This window comes from Scheffersomyces stipitis, chromosome 1, assembly GCF_000209165.1.
Source record: "Scheffersomyces stipitis CBS 6054 chromosome 1, whole genome shotgun sequence".
NCBI classification, from domain to species: Eukaryota; Fungi; Ascomycota; class Pichiomycetes; order Serinales; family Debaryomycetaceae; genus Scheffersomyces; species Scheffersomyces stipitis.
In genome coordinates, this window is record NC_009068.1 from 729,212 (window position 1) to 749,073 (window position 19,862).

Consider the following 19,862-nt stretch of genomic DNA (forward strand, 5'->3'; position numbering starts at 1 on the left):
TCAATTCTTTCTCGTTTTACTTTAAGCATGCTTGTCATTGGAACTATTATTCTCTTGAATTTCTACTTGTACTCCATTCGATTTTTGTACATTCTTTCTTTCATTATGATTTGTACGTTTCTTCATGACTCTCATCTATCTATAGATCTATCAACTTTTCATCATTATCCTTGTCGTTTTCTGGTTCATTTTCCTTATTTGTAGACTCTTCTTCACTCTTCTCGTCATCACTATCAATCGCTACATCGTCATCGTCGTCATCATCATCTTCGTCATCGTCGTCATCGTCATCGTCGTCCAGATAGAAACGTTTGATGTCATCTTGAAGGACTTCGTTGTCGCGGTCAAAGAAGTTCTTAAGCTCTCCAACAATAGGGATCTCGTTATTCTGTTGAACCTCCTCTTCTGTTGCATAGATAAGAATCAATTGTCTACTAGTGTTTTTGCTGTAGTCCAAGATAAATGAGTAAACGCCGTTAAAATCCATAGAATGAACACTGTAATCGACTACTCGCTTGTCTGACGTGCAAACAGCATTGAAATACACCCATCCCTGGTTTTCAGCATGCACCTTGCTACGGAAGAAGTACTCAGTGTCTGAACAAATTACTCCTACTAAGAGATACTTCGTAAGAGGGGGAACTTCGGGATAGCCACTAATTCTTGAGACGATACTACGGTAGTTGGAAGTGTCTAATGTGGATAATTCTTTGCTCAAACTGTTAAGTTCAGCTGTGAGTTCAGCTGACTTGTCTCTTATGCTCTCTGTCAAAGTTGATAAATCTATTGCTGCTTCTTTACTGTCTGCCTTCTCCAAGTAACCAATAGTGGACTGCAATATGGCCTTAATTTTTTTCCCTTCAAATGAGTTGTAGCTCATAATTTCCTGAGTGATGACGGTTCTTCTTTTCATGATCTCCAAACGCTTACGCACCATCTCTGTGATAACATCTGAGTATTTGGAGCTGAAAACCTCGGGATAGAACTCTTCTTCAACCTGGAAAGGTTCACCCATAAACCCGTCATCGTCTCCGGCGAGCTGAATTGTCAAGATCGGTGCGATATTGACAAATCGTACAGTTCCAAGAGTGTCTTCGTCATGCCAGAAGATGGAAGCTAGGGATTCAAAGAGATTGCTTCCTCTAGATTCAAAATCAATTGGTACCAGATACAGCTCGTTACGGACGTTTTCCAAGACGCTTTCTACCTGCGATTCAAAGAGCTTGTCGAATTCATTGTCTCCGCCAAAAAGCTTCTGGTACTCAACATTTAAGTAGTGGTAGAACCTAGGAATGAGATCATCTACATCCTCAATCCGGTCGCCGAGCTCGCGCCGGAAACCTCCAGGGAGGTTCTTCATCAAGTCGTGGGCGGTCATAAACGAACGTTGACTTGCGGGAGTTAGGAATGCCACCACTCGCTGAATCTCCAGGATAAACCTGAACGCTGTGGCCAGGGGCTCGTCGAATTCGGTGGGCACAACCACTGTCAACTCACTGAAGTTGTTGTACCAGTTTTTCTCGTAAGATGAGTCGAAGCTTGCAGTATCGTGTAATACGAGCTGCGAAAACCGGTCGATCTGTGCCGCAATTACAATCAATGGAACGATGTAGTTCTCTAAATAGCCAGCTGAACCAACGAGAACCGAGGGTGGGCCCTCCTTAGACCTGGCAAACGAATCGACTCGAGCATAGATAGTCTCGCCGTAGGCGTACCGCATTTCAGAATCGTCCATATCGTAGTTGTCAGGATTGGACTCCCTGTCGTATTCGTAGGTATTATTTCGAAGGGTTCCAGAGGCAGTTCCGCTGTGACCTGCCACATTCTGATTGGTCACATTTTCGTGACTCTGGCTGCTACTCTCGTATTTGTTGTGGTTGTTGTAACTGACATTCTGTCTAGGGTTATTGTAATTGTATGTCGTATCTGAGTCGTTAGCGTTGCTCAAATCGCTGAAGTTGGGGATATCCTCTGGATTACGAATTCCGACCGTATCATGGTAGGCAACCATCTGGAGATTGGAACTGAGATCGTCTGGCGGTTGCACAGAGGCTGTTGGAGTCTCTGTGGGATCACCAAAGAGAAAGGCTATGGCCCGTTCGAGATCATAATCGCACTGGACAAGAGCCTCCAGAGCCTCGGACTCCAGGAAGCCCATCTCCATCAACTGGGATGTCTTTTCTGATTCCATGTTGCAGAATTGGATGAGAAGAGAACAGAAGTGAGAATTGATTCAAAATGGAGTGAAATAGTGTGAGTGAGACTGGGAGCGAAAGTGAAAGTGAAATATAGCTAAAGTTATTAAACAGTGAGGCTAGTGAGAAATAGCGAGAAAAAATGAGCGTAGTGAGAATTGCGAGGACCTTTTAGCGAGGCTAAGTGAATTTCCAGCGAGACTAGCGAAAATAGCGAGAGAGCAAGTTGAGAGTAGTGAGAACAGGCCCATATGATATTCATCAAATTCCATTCTCTTCTAGCTTGTGTAACCACTTCTTACCATTTATATCAAACAAACCACATTTACAAAGTGTATATTCCATTTGGTATCTGTTTTTAGTGCCAACATTTAAACCCTTTATCCTCATCTCTCAATATCTCTCCCTTTTTTTCATTTTTGCACCCAAACACTATACAACCACATGCAACTGATATACCCTCCAACAAATACCAATTGGGTAAAATTACATCAGCTGACTCTACTCTTTCGCTGTTGATATTTCTCCTATACATCCCCTTCTTACTCCAGTGTGTCTACTATCTTATCTTTCCAAAGTAAAACTCGACTGACTCATCTAGCAACACAAAAAGGGTGTGCATATCTGCTCTCATCAAATTTTTTTCAATTCTATTCAAATCATCTCCATCTCTTCTGGAACAACCAGTTCATGAACGTGTGGAGAACTGCTGCTCATTGTTTCAAACCTCTGTTACTTACCAGACCGTTCACCATGTCAACCTCCGTCCACGCTATCACCGACGGTTTGTCCAAATTGGGCTTGCAACAGCCCTCGGCCATTGAAGCCTCAACTCCAGACTACAACATCATCGATGTCTTCAGAAACTACATCACCAACGAATTGCACAGAGTCTCCGACGTTGACCAAGAGATCATTTTCTCTGCCTTGGACTCTCCAAATACTTTGGACAAGGGAGACTTGATCGTTCCCGTTCCCAGATTGAGATTAAAGGGTGTCAATCCAAAGGATAAGGCTGTAGAATGGTCCGAGAAGTTCGAGAAGGGAAAGTTTCTTTCCGAAGTTAAAGCAGAGGGCCCTTTCTTGCAATTCTTCTTCAACAAGACTTTGTTGTACAACTTGGTTATCGGCGATGCCTTAGCTAGAAAGACCGAATATGGTGCTTTACCTCTTGGCTTGAACAAGAAAGTCATTGTTGAATTCTCATCTCCCAACATCGCTAAGCCTTTCCATGCTGGCCATTTGAGATCTACCATTATCGGTGGATTCTTATCCAACTTGTATGAGAAAGCCGGCTGGAACGTTACCAGAATCAATTACTTGGGAGACTGGGGAAAACAGTTTGGTTTGTTGGCCGTAGGCTTTGAGAGGTACGGCTCTGAAGAGAAGTTGGCTTCGGACCCTATCAACCACTTGTTTGAGGTGTATGTCAAGATTAATCAAGACATCACTGCTGAAGGTGAAACCTCGCCTACAAATGAAGCTGCCAGACTCTACTTCAAGAAGATGGAAGATGGTGACGAAGAAGCTTTGAAGATCTGGAAGAGATTCAGAGAGTTGTCCATTGAAAAGTACATAGATACGTATGCTCGTCTTAACATCCACTATGACGTCTACTCTGGTGAGTCGCAAGTTCCTAAGGAATTAATGAAGATGGCCACTAAAATCTTTGAAGAAAAAGGTTTGATTCACGAAGACAGAGGAGCTAAGCTTATTGACTTGACCAAGTTCAACAAGAAATTAGGTAAAACATTGGTCGAAAAGTCTGACGGTACCTCTTTGTACCTTACCCGTGACGTTGGTGAAGCCATGAAGCGTTACAACACCTACAAGTTCGATAAGATGATTTATGTGATTGCCTCGCAACAAGATTTACATTGTGCTCAATTCTTTGAAGTGTTGAAGCAGATGGGCTTTGAATGGGTCAAGAACATGGAACATGTTAACTTCGGTATGGTATTAGGTATGTCTACCAGAAAGGGTACGGTTGTCTTTTTGGACAACATCTTGGAAGAAACCAAGGAAAAGATGCACGAAGTCATGAAGGCCAACGAGGCCAAATATGCTCAAATCGAAGACCCCGACAAGATAGCCGACTTGGTTGGTATCTCGGCCGTGATGATCCAGGACATGCAAGCTAAGCGTATAAATAACTACGAGTTTAAGTGGGACAGAATGACATCATTCGAAGGTGACACTGGTCCATACTTGCAATATGCTCACTCTCGTTTGAGCTCAGTGCAAAGAAAGTCTGGCTACACTGAAGAAGACTTGGCTACTGCAAACTACGACTTGTTGGTAGAACCATGTGCAGCCAACTTGATCAGAACCTTGGCTCAGTACCCTGACACTATCAAGAAGGCATTGAAGACACACGAGCCTTCCACCATCGTCACCTACTTGTTCAACTTGACCCATATTGTATCTCAATGTTATGACATCTTGTGGGTTGCTGGCCAGGAAAAGGAATTGGCCGTCGCCAGATTGGCCTTGTACGCCAGTGCCAAGCAGGTGTTGTACAACGGTATGACGTTGTTGGGCTTGACTCCCGTAGACAGAATGTGAGATCTCATAGATACGATTATAAAGCTCATATATATAATACAATTCTGTTCATACTGAATTATACCATTGTACTGAAACGGATAAACACCGAAAAATCTATGAAGTAGTACAATATTTTATATACTGAAGTAGGTAACACCTGCCGATTTACTGATATATTAATTTTATTGATTTCTGAAAAGATACTCTTATTTTTTTTATTAATTTAGTCAAAGTTGAAAAGTACAAATTAATGGTGTTTTAATAATAAACAACTTTTTCTGATTTAATTCCACGGCAGTCATACAATGATAGAAAGCTCATTTTCAATTCTGACTACTGGCACCTCTGCAGACTTCATCTATCTGCTATTGCTTATGTAAGGAGATGCAAATATGCACTGTGAGGGCACCGGTACCACCTACAATAAGTAGTTTTACGTCCAGAAGAATTCTATTAGTAATAACCAAGAAACACATTCCTTTACGTCACCGTCTGGACGTCTCGTTCGTCGGATATCCGCAATATACCCGTTTTCACCAGTTTGTCATCTTCTCCAAACCAACAGAATCTGAAAAATCAGGGGAAGAATGAGGTCATTGTGCAGGCCGGCTCCGACGGTCCACAGCCAATGAAATTGAATAATATATCAATGAGGGTAAGCCAGAAACGTTTATAGATTCAGTTAATAGATAGCTATTTGCTGATACCAATTGTTTCATTAGATACAATGCTTTCTACCGTCAAGACCTCTGCTCGTTCTTTGAGAAATGCCCGTTCCGTAGCCTCTGTTATTGGAGCTGTGAGAACTAAGGTATCGTTGCCCGATTTGGATTGGGACTACGGAGCCTTGGAGCCTCACATTTCCGGTCAGATTAACGAACTCCACTACACCAAACACCACCAGACTTATGTCAACGGCTACAACCAGGCCATTGAGCAACACGCCGAAGCCAAAGCTAAGGGCGAAGTTAAGAAAACCGTTGAATTACAAAAGGCTATCAACTTCCATGGTGGAGGCTACACCAACCACTGCTTGTTCTGGAAGAACTTGGCTCCTGAAAAGCAGGGAGGAGGTGTACCTCCTGCTGATGAGTCTGACTTTGCCAAGAGAATTGCCTTACAGTACGGATCTCTTGACAACTTGAAGGCTGTCACCAATGCCAAGTTGGCCGGTATCCAGGGCTCGGGTTGGGCTTTCATCGTAAAGAACAAGGAAAACGGTGGTGCTTTGGATGTCGTCACCACTGCTAACCAGGACACTGTACTTGGTCCATTGGTGCCATTGGTCGCCATTGATGCTTGGGAACATGCCTACTACTTGCAGTACCAGAACGTCAAGGTCGATTACTTCAAGGCCATCTGGAACGTTATTAACTGGAAGGAAGCCGAGAAGAGATACTTGGTTAATTAGGTACGCAAATGAGTTATTGCTTGCGATTGTCCTTCATTTGTGAGCTGATTTCCTGTCGTTTAGTTAATTGCTATGTATGTTATTTGCCGATTGAATTGTTCGTATCGTTTGAAGTGTGGAGTAGTTCGTAATTAATTGTAGTATTGGTTTTTCGTACTTGATGGAATGTAATGATTGTCGATCAATTATTGTTTTCATGTCAAAAAATCAATTTGTAGCAGCCAATCCATGCTCACGTCAACTGTTCGTACCTGTTGACTCACTTGCCTGAGCAATTGAACGATGCTAAGTATCCTGCGTGCGCTCTCGACATTCTGTTAAGCAATTTAGCCTGATGCAACAGCTCGTATTTGAAGTATGATTCTCCGGATTCCTCGGAGAATGTAGGCTGCATATTCTTAGTGTAGATCTTAGTCAGAAATCTGTATATATCCACATTGTCTGTTCCATCTCTACAGATCTACGGATCATTCAACACTCGTCGACCAGGTCATACTCCTGTCTCTCTTTCGCTGGTTATTGCACAGCAACTGACAGGTGTTGTTGAGTTGTATCAATGTGGTGATAATAATACTACAGGATATATAATATACATTGTTTAGAACCAACAAATAACCTCAAATGGGACACATATATGGCTCACCCAGTAGGTGCTGGTAGGGTCTTCCAATAATATTTGTGCTAACTGAGTGTAGCAGGATCCTATTTTAAAATATTAGTTTTTATTTTTATCAAGGAGGGAAGGAGACGCTGCCGGCCGTAATAATAATTTTGATAGGAAAATAGACTATGAAAGCTTAATGGGCATTCGAAAACTCGTTTCCACATGCGAGTCACTTTTCCGTTGTGTATTTTCCTCATTCTGGTACTTGCAACACTTTAGAGTTTACAAACGACTTGTGATTGAACAGATAAAAAAATCGGACGACCACCTCGTCCTGCTGGGCAGTGCCATGACTTCTAAGAGATTTATGGGGGACGTTGAGCGTCAAGAAGTAAAATACTTTCGAAATAAATACGTTTACGTAGCAAGAAATAATTTATTAGCCGTGATCGCTTACACAAAAAGACATGGCAGGTGCCTAATCATGATCCTTGGTTACTTATCCGTGCTTACTGTTGACTTATTCTGGGGGTTTCCGTGGAAGTATATACATTGCCTGTCCGGGATGTACATTCTCCTGTCTATTTTTCAGCTCACTGTGCGTCTCCCCACAGGTAGTCTCCATATTTTCGCCCTTCACAAACACATCCAGGTTACTGGGTTCATCTTCGTCATCCTCTTGATTCTTAGGTGATGATTACTATACCGGAGCACAAAAAATTATCGTCATTTTAGACCCCTTAGTTTAGAAGATCAGATCAACCATAACTAAATCTAGCTAACAAAGATTTACCTACAAAGCCAACATGTGACAATAACAGCCCAACAGATCACTGCCTAAATGCACATGGAAAGTGTTACATTATTTGCGACGAATAATTCACGAGCACCACAGCAGCATCCTTCCTAGATTGTTTTGCAAAATAAATGCAACTATAGGCGACCATTATTCCCACTTCGTATGGCATTGTGATAATACAAACATTGTCCTGGCTAGGTTCATAATGCTCTCATAGTAGAGGTTTGTACCGTTATCGGCTAACTACTTGCAAAGTTAAGTGGTGCAACTTTTTCGCAACATTACGTGGCTAAACTTGCCATTGAAAGAAGACACTATAAACTTTTATAAACTTTTCTAAACTAGTTCAACGGGCCCTATAACTGGCTAGAAACCTTATTATCATTGGAGAGATAAGAATCACGTAGAATGCAAGTAGTCACTCTAAGTCTTGTAAATATTATCACGTTTTGATTACATTGATAAAAAAATATACACCTCCCATAGCAACCTCTCGTTGCCTACCTACAAGTTACATTCTGCCATGGATATGTAGCGCAGCTCTGGGAAGTTTCGGAGAGAACAAATTTTGGCTCTGGGCTTTCTGCAGCGCAAGCTTATTTATTTGATGCAACTCTAGAAGCAGTAATAATAATATATTATATCCTTTTGGAAAAAATCAACTCCCACCCCTCATTTTATTAACTCCTATTGCTAATACTGGATCTACTGCGATAGATGCCCGCCATGGCCTGTACATTACTGTGCCAACCGTTCCGCCAATAAAAATATCCCTCTGCCTACGAGCACTGGCTTTATTGAATGATAAATCCTAGCTGCCCACAATTATTTTTTGAGAAACAGCGTTCGGCGTTTTGAACAGGAGGGTTAGTATGGGTCCAATCTTGAAGATCTTTGGCCCTAGCAATTTTTCTTAAATGTTGCAATGCAATGTAACAGGGTTACGAAGAATGACGTAACCAGATGGAGTATGGCTGGAAAAAAAAAGTATTGGCAAATGGGAGCGAAACGGTCGCCCAACCTTTGATTTTTACAGATAAGTCAGACCGTCTGATGCGCAGCTGATGCTAGATTAGGAAATGAGAAGGTCTTCCCAAGCCGTAACGAGAAATAGAGATTCGTGAGAAAAAAATGCCCTAAACGCCTGTTACTAATTAAGGTATATTCCAGCAAAATATCCCTAAAATAAGCTAATTATATTATTTGTAAAGAATCACGAGGAACTGGACAACAATGGCCGAGCTCGAGTGTCTGTGAACAGAAGGAGTCGAAATGCAGTAACTTTCGATGCTACATCCTGCACTACGTATGATTAGGGATTTGCGGCCCGTGGCAGCTGTGTCGGAAATATCACGGCAGCTGGGATCACGACGCAAAACTTTAAGTCAAGTCGCAAGGTTTCATTGGCCGTGGCAATGTAAGGGTTTTTGTGGAAGTTAACCTGGAGGTCCGGTGGTAAATTGGACTCTTCATGTGAATACGGCTTTGTATCAGCTTGCTTCGCCGGGTTTTCCACGCGTCGTGCAGTAAATCAACGAAGCCATGGCTGTGACATTTGAAATCCATGTATCTCCATCAAAATGCACAAGGAGGGGACAGCAAGTTTGTAAGGTAGTTGCAAATAATAATCACCATGCAAAAGCTTCCATGTTCAAATAGAAAAAGTCACATCCTGGCAATAGAAAATTATTCATTGTGCTCCAATTATTTTTGACGCCCTCGCCATTTTAGTTTTCGTACTTGCTACTCCCTATGGCTAAGTATGCCAAGTTGTTCTATTTGGAAGGACCCTGTATATTGAAAAAGTGCCAGAAAAAGTTTCAATAGCATAATTAGGAAATAATACTTGCAAAATAAGCTTTAGTGCATGAACATGAACAATTTGGAAACTTTCAGATAGCCCTTCACTAGATAAGAGTTACCTCGAATATGCTCGTCTCCTCAGTTGGGCATTGACGAGAGAAATTCCTTCCATGACCCTATTGAGAATACGAAAAGTGGCGTCCTCAATTTGCAGGTGAATCTCGTAAACTACAGCTCTAGAAGAATTATTGTGCATAATTTCTGTTCTTGACACTGTAGTGTAATCCTTGGGGTGTGGGTTTCATGCATTAGAGGTTGGATCGTAACTATTCATGTGTGAAATGATTGACAGCGCTAATCAATGATCTGGGTGAAATCAACCGTGTTGATAAGTGACGAAAAAATGAATTAATCAACTAAATATGGCTAGAACTGAATAGTAGAATGCTAAAAAAAAATAGAAAAACCTGTGGCAGGGTCCGTAACTATATCATTTTTGTAACAGTAGATCCCATTGGCAGTGTTACATTTATCGTTTTACAGTGCGTAATTGATTTACTTTCAAATAAATATGTATAGATTTAATTAACCAGTGCTGAGCTGGTCTAGAAATCGAGATGGGCGTCGCTCAGCGGTATTTCTGTATAGTAACTTTGTAAAGCTCTTTTTAAGGCTGGAACCAATTTGTCCCATCTCAAGATTCTCACTTCCTTGTCAAAACCTCTTGGCTTTCTGATTTCGTAGCCCATGATTCTTTTGGCAAGTTCTACTCTGAAATCTTGATTGGTTGGTTGTTGTGTGTTGGACAGCTGTTGGCTGGCATTAGAAAATGACGAGTCGTTCATTCTCGACGAGATTGGTTTCTTTGACCAGAATGGAACCAAATTCGATCTTACTCTACCTCTTTCTCTTCTCTTTTCAGCGGGGTCTTTCAACTGAGTGCCGATCAACAATTCGACAATTTCCACTACTTCCACAGATGTAATGTAGTACTGATAGGTTTCACCGTCAGCTTCACTCTTAACAAAACTCTTGGGCGACGAGCCTGACTTGTTACCTTCATCATCACTGCTTTGCGAATCGTAGTACTCATCATTAACCTTGACATTGCACTCCAAACATGACACTTCCACCACATCAGCATTAGGAGGAGGAGGTAAAGTGATGGGATTTTCGTTGGCACTACCGACGATGGAGAAGTTAGCAATCAACTTGGGACCGTTCTGTATTCTTTCTATCCTGATGATTCTTCTTCTGTCATCCTTCTCGGTGGGCGACCACTGAGGGTAGCAGATATCTTCGACTGTAGCACCGACCAAGTTGAGCTCAACTGGCAAGAAAACAGCGTCGCTATCGAGAGATAACTTGGGTGGGCGCGTTGTGCTGCCTCCAGCACTAACTCCTCTGATGACTCTGTATCTCTTTTTCAAAGAAAGATCGTGGCCGAGGGCATGGTGGTGGATTGGTGACTCGTGCTTGATTTGAGCTGAGGCAGATAATAATGCTGGGGCAGATGCAGTGTGGCTCATGGACGTCATGGCCTGTTGTTGGTAGTAGTCGTTGGGGTGTTGGCTGGTGGAATGAGGACTGTAGCTAAGGCTCTCAAACGTCGAGCTGGTGGCCGAGTTGGGTGGCTGATGCTGTTGAAGGTGTTGCTGTTGCTGGAGATGTTGTTGTTGTTGGTGTTGTTGGGTGGCCAAGTCAAAGCTGACCATGGAGTCCGATACTTGGTTGAATGGTTGTGGGGATGCATAGTAGTTGCCAGGGGCAGCTTTATTGAGATTGTAAGGGTTGGAGTTGTCGAAGAAGTTCATTGACGATGAGTTGAGCATCGTGTTATCGTTGGCAGCACCAAGTTGAGGGTTGGAAGGGGTGTTGGAGGAGGTGAGAATATCGTACTCACCGTTGTTGAACATCTTGTTGTTGAACATGTTGTTGGTGTTGAAAGAGTAAAACGATTGTGGTGTGTTCTGCTGGTTCATCATCATTGACTGTTGCACAGGTAAACTGACTCCATAGTTCATGTATGAGTGGCCAGCATTCATACTGAAGTTGTTCAAGTTGGAGCCTGCCAAGGAGCCATGGAGACCTGGGGTAGAAGCAGCCTGTCCCATGGCATTGATAGGCACCGACGATGCATGAGTGGTAGTATTAAGAGTAGCTTGGTTGTGCGACGTGGAGTTGGGAGAGTTTGCGATGATGTAAGACGACTGCAGTTCATCAAAGGTAGTAGCCTCATCCAACAAGTAATTGCCAGTGGACGAAGGTATTAATGGGAACTCATTGAATTGGTTGGAGTCGGAAGTCGGGTCGAGCATATCAAAGCGATTGGTATGGATGACACTTGGCGATGATGATGAGAACATATGAGCTGAGAGTATGAAAAAGTTTAAATCCAATTAGCGAAATTGGGGCAAGATTGATTGATCTTTATATAATTCGAGATCGAGGTTCGAGCTTTCCTGACACGAATGCGATGCACCGAAGGTTACTAGTGAAACACAACAGGAAGAACTATACCGAAACAGTAAAAAGTAAAAGATAAGTTTAGTTTAGTAAACACATAAGTGAATGATCAAAAAACGAGGTTGAGTTCAAGATGTACGTCACTTAAATATAAAAATCAATGAATGATAATTTACATCTCTCACTGAGTGAGTGAATAAAAAAAGAGAGGGAACAAATCTAAAAACACTTTATGCAAAAATAAAAAAGAAGGAATATTATTTATCAAATTAACTTTCCGTATGCAGCGTGCATTAAACTAATTATGTACACACAGTCCTGGTGCATGGAAAATAAAAAGAAAAGAAATTCAACTTGTCCGAAAAAATATCCAAAGTCAAAAATATTATATGTGCCGTACCACGAGTTTATGCTGTTAACTATACCAGAATTATTTTTTTTGTATTTATCTGTATTCCTTCGATGCGTAACAAATACTGCAGCTCTGTTGGAGTCTGACTGGTATTTTCTATGGATATATGAACAACTATGTATTTTGTATGTATGCACTTTTCGGAATAAACTTCTGGAGCATATTTTGGGGCTCTATATTCATTTACATGCACTCTTGACTGCCAGCTCTTACGTAATTGTGTATTTCCTCCATCACCTCAATAGGGTAATGTTGTATAGAAAGGTTGCTCGGCGTGCCTTTCCCACCTGAACATCCTAATTCGTAACAGTTTATTCCTTTATATCTTTCCACCATTGTTGAATCTACGAGGCTACATCAAATAGAGTCAGTGATATTCAACTCAAATGTTCACTTGAGGCAATGCGCACTGTGGCCGCATTCCGATTAATTCATATTCTTAGCCTCGGGTCCGATGATCCACGTTTCGTTGTCATGTTTGTATTGTTTTTTCCGACATAGTATCTTGCAGATACTATGTTGATTTGACGTTTGCGACTCAGATTTTGGTAATTCTGACAACATGGGCATTCCAGTGCATTCGTTATGGTCACAACAGAACATAAAAAATACAGCCTCCATCTAGATGATGTTCATTCCTGATCAATTCTAATTATAGCAAAGTTTTTGAGCCAAGATGGGATGGAAGCTGGAGTCGCCAATGGACGTTTTTCTATCAACATGCTTCTAACGGCTGAAGGATTGGAACAAGTTGCAAAAAAAAATCGGGGACTTCTCTTCAGCGCAAGAAATTGTGAAAGTTCATTGCCAGAACGGGTTAATGAAATACGATAATATTATGTTAACCTATAGACATAGAATAATAATAATAATGTAGATTTGCAATCACTATTGATTGAGAGGGTTATTTGGTTAATGATAGGGAATTTTCATGTGCACCAAGTTATCAGGGGAATAATATCGCAAGCTAGTAAATATTCGAAGAATCAGAGTAATTCGGCTCCAGTCATAGAATGCCGACGGTTGAATGCAGGAAAGAATATGCGATGAAAGAAAAATGTGAGACCTAAATGTCACAGCCCACTTCTTAGTTGTCCCTTCAAGTCGGTGATTCGAATATGAATTATTTTCCTCGTTTTGCGACGACTTCTTTAAATCCTCCATCTGCATATTATGGTAAAGGATCAAAATCTCAATGGGAAAAATAAAATTAGAGACACTATGCAAGTCCAGAACTAAACCTATTTCTACTGGGCTAAAGGAGAAGTGAAGATATTCACTTCTGGAAAGATGCCCGAAGGTGGCACAGACTGTGCAGCCGATAAAATATAAACCCGACCCGAAGATGAGTTGTGGACCATTTCTTTTTGTTTACGAAGACGTTCTTGCGCTCTTCCAATTGATCCCTGCATTTACTTCATGCAATTGTTCTATTGGGGCATCATTTGGTAGTTGTTATCTTTGGATTTCACGATTCTTAGTTCTAGGTGTGGAGTAAGAGGTTATGAATGTGAGAATAGAACTAATATTTTCTAAGAGTGTTTCCAGCCGATTTATCACCGACCGACAGGCTCTAGGAAGTCGGGGATCATTTTTGATTGGCGCTGCCTCAGAAGACAAGATTTGCAAGTGTTTATTGTAGTCAGTGCAGAGGTTACTACTACAGAACATTGTTTGAAGCTTTACTGTGTGTTTAAACTGTATATACGGGTTAGGTTCATTGCTTCTATAAACTAGCGCAATATTATTTTCCGACATGATAAGTGTCTCTAATTGTACGGGTAAACGCTGTTCCGTATTGTATTTGGCAATGACAGCCTCAAATAGGACATGCTTCTTCACATGAGGAACAAAGCCTCTGAGAGTTGATTCTGTAATGACAATGACAGAAATATTTTGTTATGACCAGCATCTACTCAAGAGATGTCAGCTTTTTATCGAAAGGCTTTGCGATCCTTGACACGTTCGAAAGCAGAAAGAACCAGCTTACCTGTAAAGGAAGTCTATTCTTAACATGAAGAATTGCTCATTTCTCCATTTGTAGATGTTATCTGGAAGCATGTGAAATTCTATTTCACCAAATAGGGATTGCAAGCATTGAATAAGCGCATTTACATTAAGGTTTTAACGTTTCTATCTCATCTTCGAAATGAACAATCCTTTATTCATTGTGTTCGTTTCCTTTATTTGACTTATCTGTACATCTTCACCATGATTAATGAATATTAAGCTTTTTGAAGTATACTTTTACGTGATAGTTATTGTTTTTTACTTAGAGTTTAGGGGCGATAACAGTGCGCAACTCAAGACACATGCCCGGAAGCTAATCTTAGAATATTAATCCGAAATCCTAGTTGTTGCATCAAAACTTATTTCATTTGATCGATCACACCCTTATCACGTCATAGGGGTGGTTTCTAAATTGTTCATGTGCAAACTGGAATATTTTTCATAGGCATCTGTCGGTTCACTTCGGATAAAATACGCTTGAGTGCATTTATAATATCGGACCTATCAAACCAACAAACCCGTTCTGTAGCACATGAATATTGCAAATAATAATATTTTGAAACCGAGTTGTCGTTGCTGGTCTACTTAGAGTACATACAACAGTACCCACTTGTGGCTCTCGATAATGAGCCGTAGCAGAATTCTCGATGGAGGATGACTTGTAACTGCATCGCGTATTGATAACTCATAATGGGAATTGCACTTTTGTTCCCATTAAAAAAAAAGAATAATTATTGTTCCTTCAAATGGGTTTTGCTTGGATTTATTTTTTAAAAGTGGTACTGTACCCGAAGCAAGATTTAAACTTTGACTGTGTAGCACAAACACAATCGAAAAAAAAGGAAGAAAAATAATTAATTACCTTCCATATGCCATTTTGAAGAGGAAGAAATGAGCAATACGGTTCTTAGTTACTGCAGACATCTATCAAGAGATTGAGAGTAGGTAAAATCTCACTGAATTAATTTACTGCACTGGTATTGTTCTGCCGATCTCTTACAATAGTGTCGAATCTCGTATTGCAAGCAACGCACGAGTCATCGAATAAAGTTTTCTGCTACGTCATGCCAGGGCAATGGTTCACAGAACAAACGACAGCCCCCGCAAGCAAGCATCTCGACAACACCGCTATAATTCACTAAGATCAGCATGAGGAAGCAAGACGCAATAAGTGTTGATAAGTGTGCATAGAAGGTTTTCTTACGGCGTTTCTGCCACCTTATGTAGAGATAACCCGCTTCTATAACACAGGTATTCGCGATATACGCCAAAATTCGACATAAAGACGACAATGGGTGAACGCATACAGGTGCGCTAAACATACTTTAAAAAGCAGATATATTCCTGTGGTTACTATGGACAATTGTGGCTCTAAATGTCTTGATGTACAGCTTCAAAGGGGCATGAATTCACCTGAAATGTTGCAGACACGGCCAATATTCCTATTTCGTAGATTGACGCATCAAGACGCCGAGGACTATAAGTTAAAAAGTTCAAATGTTCGAATCTGCAGAGAAAGCGCTTGTATTTTCGGAAATATGAATTAGTTCCCACTGCCACCTTTTCGCAAATCGTCATACTAAATTCGTGTGCAGAATCCTTCCATACATATGGACCAAACTTTAAATCGTTCCAAGCTTGATACGGCTCTTGTCAAGAATCGAAAACGTTCAAGGTACATGTAAGATCAACTGTAGGAGATGCTCTAGCATACTTTCGGAATTCGCAGAGACGATATTTCATGTCAATCTCATTAGCCGAGGAACTTGCTAATTCATTTCGGGGTAAGAATGGTGAAAGATTTTTCCCATTCGATTCGAGCAGTACTTTTACACCAATAGTTGAAGGTTTCTGGTGCACGGCTCCGATAACAGATAAGTCTTCGCTGAACTCTATTTCCCCAGAAGAAGAATGCCGCACAGGACTCGGGGAAATGTTTTGCCGAGAGAGCTATAATTAGTGATTCCCAGCATGAATGATCTTGTCACTTGGCCATTGTTGTGGGGTGCTCCCATCAACCGAAAGAATCTGTCTGAATATGTGGCTGTTACTATGGTAGATGGGTTGAATGTCGAAATATTTTTATTTGTGGTGGAGAGAATGCATCTGAAGGATTTAGAATGTGTCTGGGTTTATTTTCTAGCTCACTCTTTGTTTGATACTATTTTATTCGTAAAATGGAAAATCTTTTAATGCAACTGTATGTAGAAGATTAGTTGTGATTTGTAGAAAAAGATAATTCGCAGCGAAGAATGTGAATTTTTAGATACCTAGGAAACCCAATTTCAGATAATTATAGAAACTGTACCGGCAACTGACCGAACACACACGCAGACGACAATTACTTCGAGATCTTGGACTGAGGAACGTTATGCATCGAACAAACTCGCATCGCGATGACATCAGTTTGCAGATTTCGAATCAAGAGTTTTTCCTTGCACGACAGATTTATCAATTATTCTTCCAGTGTGTCTATGCTACTCGAGACCCCGAACCACAGTATGCGTGATCTTCATCTTGGCTGTGTCTAAGTGACTAGATGATCCATCGTCGTCGAGAAGAAATCTTCCACATGGCAATTCCAAATTCCCGATTTCCAGTACCTGGGAAGCCCCAACTTTTGCAAGTGATTTTCTGGAAATTCGCAATCAAATACAAAAATTGAAATACACAATTTAGATTTTTTAGCGGAGACTAGTAATCTTCTATGACAATTCTAGCTGCGAAAACTATACGTTAATTTGGATCCTTTATTGCATGTACATATGATATAGCCAACACTATAAAGTATATAGTGGTTGATACTGGGCCAAACTTCATGCCAAAGAACAGCTAGAGTAGTATATAAGGCAATAGTGAAGCCCAACACCAGCTATGATCATGGGTCGTGGAAACTAATAAATAATAAGGTAATAGTAATATATAAAGAAAGCGAACAATTCATAAACCACTGCGGATTACTTCTTGTCGTACTTAGAGTAGTACTGGTTGAACAAGTAGCCGTCTACCAAAATAAAACCGGTTATGATGGCAGCATGGAGACCAAGCACAACCTTGTTGTCGGTGTCGATTCTATGTCTTTCCGTGTACAACAAGTAACCACCAAAAATACCACCGGCACCAACCAATGCCTGGGCAAGCACTACAGGGTTTTGAAGCTCCTTGGAGGTGGCGGTAACAGCAGTGCAGGTGGTGGATTGCACCTGAGCACCAGCATCACCCAAAACTTTCAGGATCTTAGAAGCACTTGCCTGGACCGATTCTACAAATTTGTTCCAGAGCGATTTACCCTCAGCTTCCAACTCACCCAACTCTTTCTTCAACTCTTCAGCTACAGCCTTGCCCTTCTTGACAGCGCCGTCAGCGTAGCCTTCGGCTTCCTTCTTGAGCTTGTCGTATTCGCTCGTGGATCCCGGTTGTGGAATCTGTTGCTTCAAGTCTTCGACTGCAGCAGCAGCGGTATCAACAGCATCAGACATTTTGAAATGGTACTAGATAACTAATAATAAAGGGCACTATGATCAACTAGTAGCCTATACAGCAAACAACAAGCAGCAGTATGATCTAGAGCAGATGGCAACTCAATTGCTTTATTTGTAGTGTCTCAGTGATGAAGACAACTAAATGACCAGTCAGAAAACAATCAGCCAATCACAGGTAAATCCAGTAATGAGACGATAAACCACAGCGATAAGAAATGCCAATGTGAGATTAGGACTAGGAATCGTTTATGAACACAATTAATTTCTTTACAGTCAACTGTGTAAGCAGAATGGGCCCTATAAATAACTAACACTATAAAGAAAGACTTATCCTATGGATGGCCAAATCTATCACCCCCAGGTCTCTTTTAGGGGGGCGGGATTAACATTGGCAAATGGAACTACTCAGGCTATATGGAGGAAGGCATCTTGATCACGTGAAAAATACAGTAGCACACTAATCACGCCATGGAAGACGCTAGGATTGTCCGATTTTAGTAGGAGGAAAAGTGATACATGAAGGGCTTAGGGAGCATCGACTACCTGAGAGGCTGATAGCGCCGCCGCCTCTGGCGGGTCATAGCGAGCTCTCAGACGATGGAAACGGCTCAATCTTCAAATTCCTTGCTCTCTTCGATCCAAGGGCCGTACTGCAGACAATTCAATCCGCCGGGTCTGGTTGGATGGAATTTTACCTATTTAAGACACCACCAGCTGGCGACAAGAATGTGTGTCGACTGGAAGGTGAAAGTTTCACCAGGTATGGAGACCGTGATGGTTTAGTGACGTCAATTTTGGCACTGAGACTACCGCGTCATCTCGTCCGATTCTGATTCAGCTGGAGGAAGGAGAAGGCTGCGTTTTACCCAGAATTCAGCGCAACTGCACCTCTTGTGCACCGAAGCAAGCAGGAGAAGCTCCGAGGAAGGAAAGTGGCTTTGTGGACAGGCTGATCGCTGTAGGTCATTAAGCATGGAATCCGGGAGGAGATTGGAGACACAGTTCAATGTTTTCACGTGACACAAACCACAGGATAATGCGACATTTTAGGGCTGAGCCCTAGCATACATGCTACATATTTCGGCGCGAGTCTCATTTTTGATCTATCTGCAGGTATCACCAAATTTTTCGCTTTCCCATCGTAGCAAGTTTTTCAAGCTGTACCCTACTGTCGTTCTCTCGTTGCTTGGAGGGTTCTTCTTTTCCATATCTAGTTGTCGATCGAAAACCACACCCCCGGCTTTCCACGTAACATTCCGACGAACAAGAATCAATTATTGTAAAAATGTCTGCTCCAGAAGCTCCAAAGAGATCCTTCGGTGGAAGAGGTAGAGGTAGAGGTGGCCCAAGAAGAGGCAGAAGAGACGGTGAAGAAAAGGGATGGACTCCAGTCACCAAGTTGGGTAGATTGGTCAAGGCCGGTAAGATTACCACCATTGAAGAAATCTACTTGCACGCTTTGCCAGTCAAGGAATTCCAAATCATTGACTTGTTGTTGCCAGAATTGAAGGACGAAGTCATGAAGATCAGATCCGTCCAAAAGCAAACCAGAGCTGGTCAAAGAACCAGAATGAAGGCTGTTGTCGTCATTGGTGACTCCAACGGTCACGTTGGTTTAGGTATCAAGACCGCCAAGGAAGTTGCTTCCGCTATCAAGGCTGCCATTGTCATCGCCAAGTTGTCTATCATCCCAATCAGAAGAGGTTACTGGGGTTCCAACTTGGGTCAACCTCACTCCTTGCCAACCAAGGTCACTGGTAAGTGTGGTTCTGTTGCCGTTAGATTGATCCCAGCCCCAAGAGGTAAGGGTATCGTCGCTTCTCCAGCTGTCAAGAAGTTGATGCAATTGGCTGGTGTTGAAGATGTCTATACTTCTTCTTCCGGTTCCACCAGAACCACCGAAAACACCTTGAAGGCCGCTTTCGCTGCTATTGGTAACACTTACGCCTTCTTGACCCCTAACTTGTGGGCTGAAACTAAGTTGGCTGCTTCTCCTTTGGAAGTCTACGCTGAAGAAGCTGCTGCTGGTAAGAAGAGATACTAAATGCCTTGCGATATGTTTTAGTTAACAATATCCAAGTCTAATGTATATTAATTTAATCCATAACACTTCTCAATTTCATTGTAATGTAG

The 19,862-nt window shown here is 41.7% G+C and overlaps 6 protein-coding genes across 6 annotated transcripts; 3 read left to right on the forward strand and 3 right to left on the reverse strand. All coding sequences in view use genetic code 12, as the record gives it.

Annotated features, from left to right (window-relative positions):
• Positions 1-88: 88 nt before the first annotated feature.
• On the reverse strand, positions 89-2,254 carry PICST_66320 (predicted protein). Its single transcript, XM_001387742.1, has one exon. The coding sequence runs from the start codon at positions 2,189-2,191 to the stop codon at positions 140-142; it is 2,052 nt and encodes a 683-aa protein (XP_001387779.2). The 5' UTR covers positions 2,192-2,254; the 3' UTR covers positions 89-139.
• Positions 2,255-2,948: 694 nt separating this feature from the next.
• Positions 2,949-4,760, forward strand: SYR1 (arginyl-tRNA synthetase; the record flags this gene model as incomplete). Its single annotated transcript, XM_001387331.1, has 1 exon — positions 2,949-4,760. The coding sequence occupies one exon, from the start codon at positions 2,949-2,951 to the stop codon at positions 4,758-4,760; it is 1,812 nt and encodes a 603-aa protein (XP_001387368.1).
• Positions 4,761-5,469: 709 nt separating this feature from the next.
• Positions 5,470-6,153, forward strand: SOD3.2 (manganese-superoxide dismutase; the record flags this gene model as incomplete). Its single annotated transcript, XM_001387332.1, has 1 exon — positions 5,470-6,153. The coding sequence occupies one exon, from the start codon at positions 5,470-5,472 to the stop codon at positions 6,151-6,153; it is 684 nt and encodes a 227-aa protein (XP_001387369.1).
• A 3,811-nt stretch (positions 6,154-9,964) lies between these two features.
• PICST_38525 (predicted protein) lies at positions 9,965-10,786 on the reverse strand (the record flags this gene model as incomplete). Its single annotated transcript, XM_001387743.1, has 1 exon — positions 9,965-10,786. A coding segment is annotated over one exon (822 nt), but the record flags the coding sequence as incomplete, so codon positions are not given.
• A 6,199-nt stretch (positions 10,787-16,985) lies between these two features.
• On the reverse strand, positions 16,986-18,022 carry PICST_75104 (hypothetical protein). The gene has a single exon (XM_001387744.1). It carries the CDS (start codon positions 17,724-17,726, stop codon positions 17,205-17,207), a length of 522 nt encoding a protein of 173 aa, XP_001387781.2. The 5' UTR covers positions 17,727-18,022; the 3' UTR covers positions 16,986-17,204.
• Positions 18,023-18,954: 932 nt separating this feature from the next.
• Positions 18,955-19,844, forward strand: RPS2 (40S ribosomal protein S2). The gene has a single exon (XM_001387333.1). It carries the CDS (start codon positions 19,015-19,017, stop codon positions 19,771-19,773), a length of 759 nt encoding a protein of 252 aa, XP_001387370.1. The 5' UTR covers positions 18,955-19,014; the 3' UTR covers positions 19,774-19,844.
• The last annotated feature ends 18 nt before the right edge of the window (positions 19,845-19,862 follow it).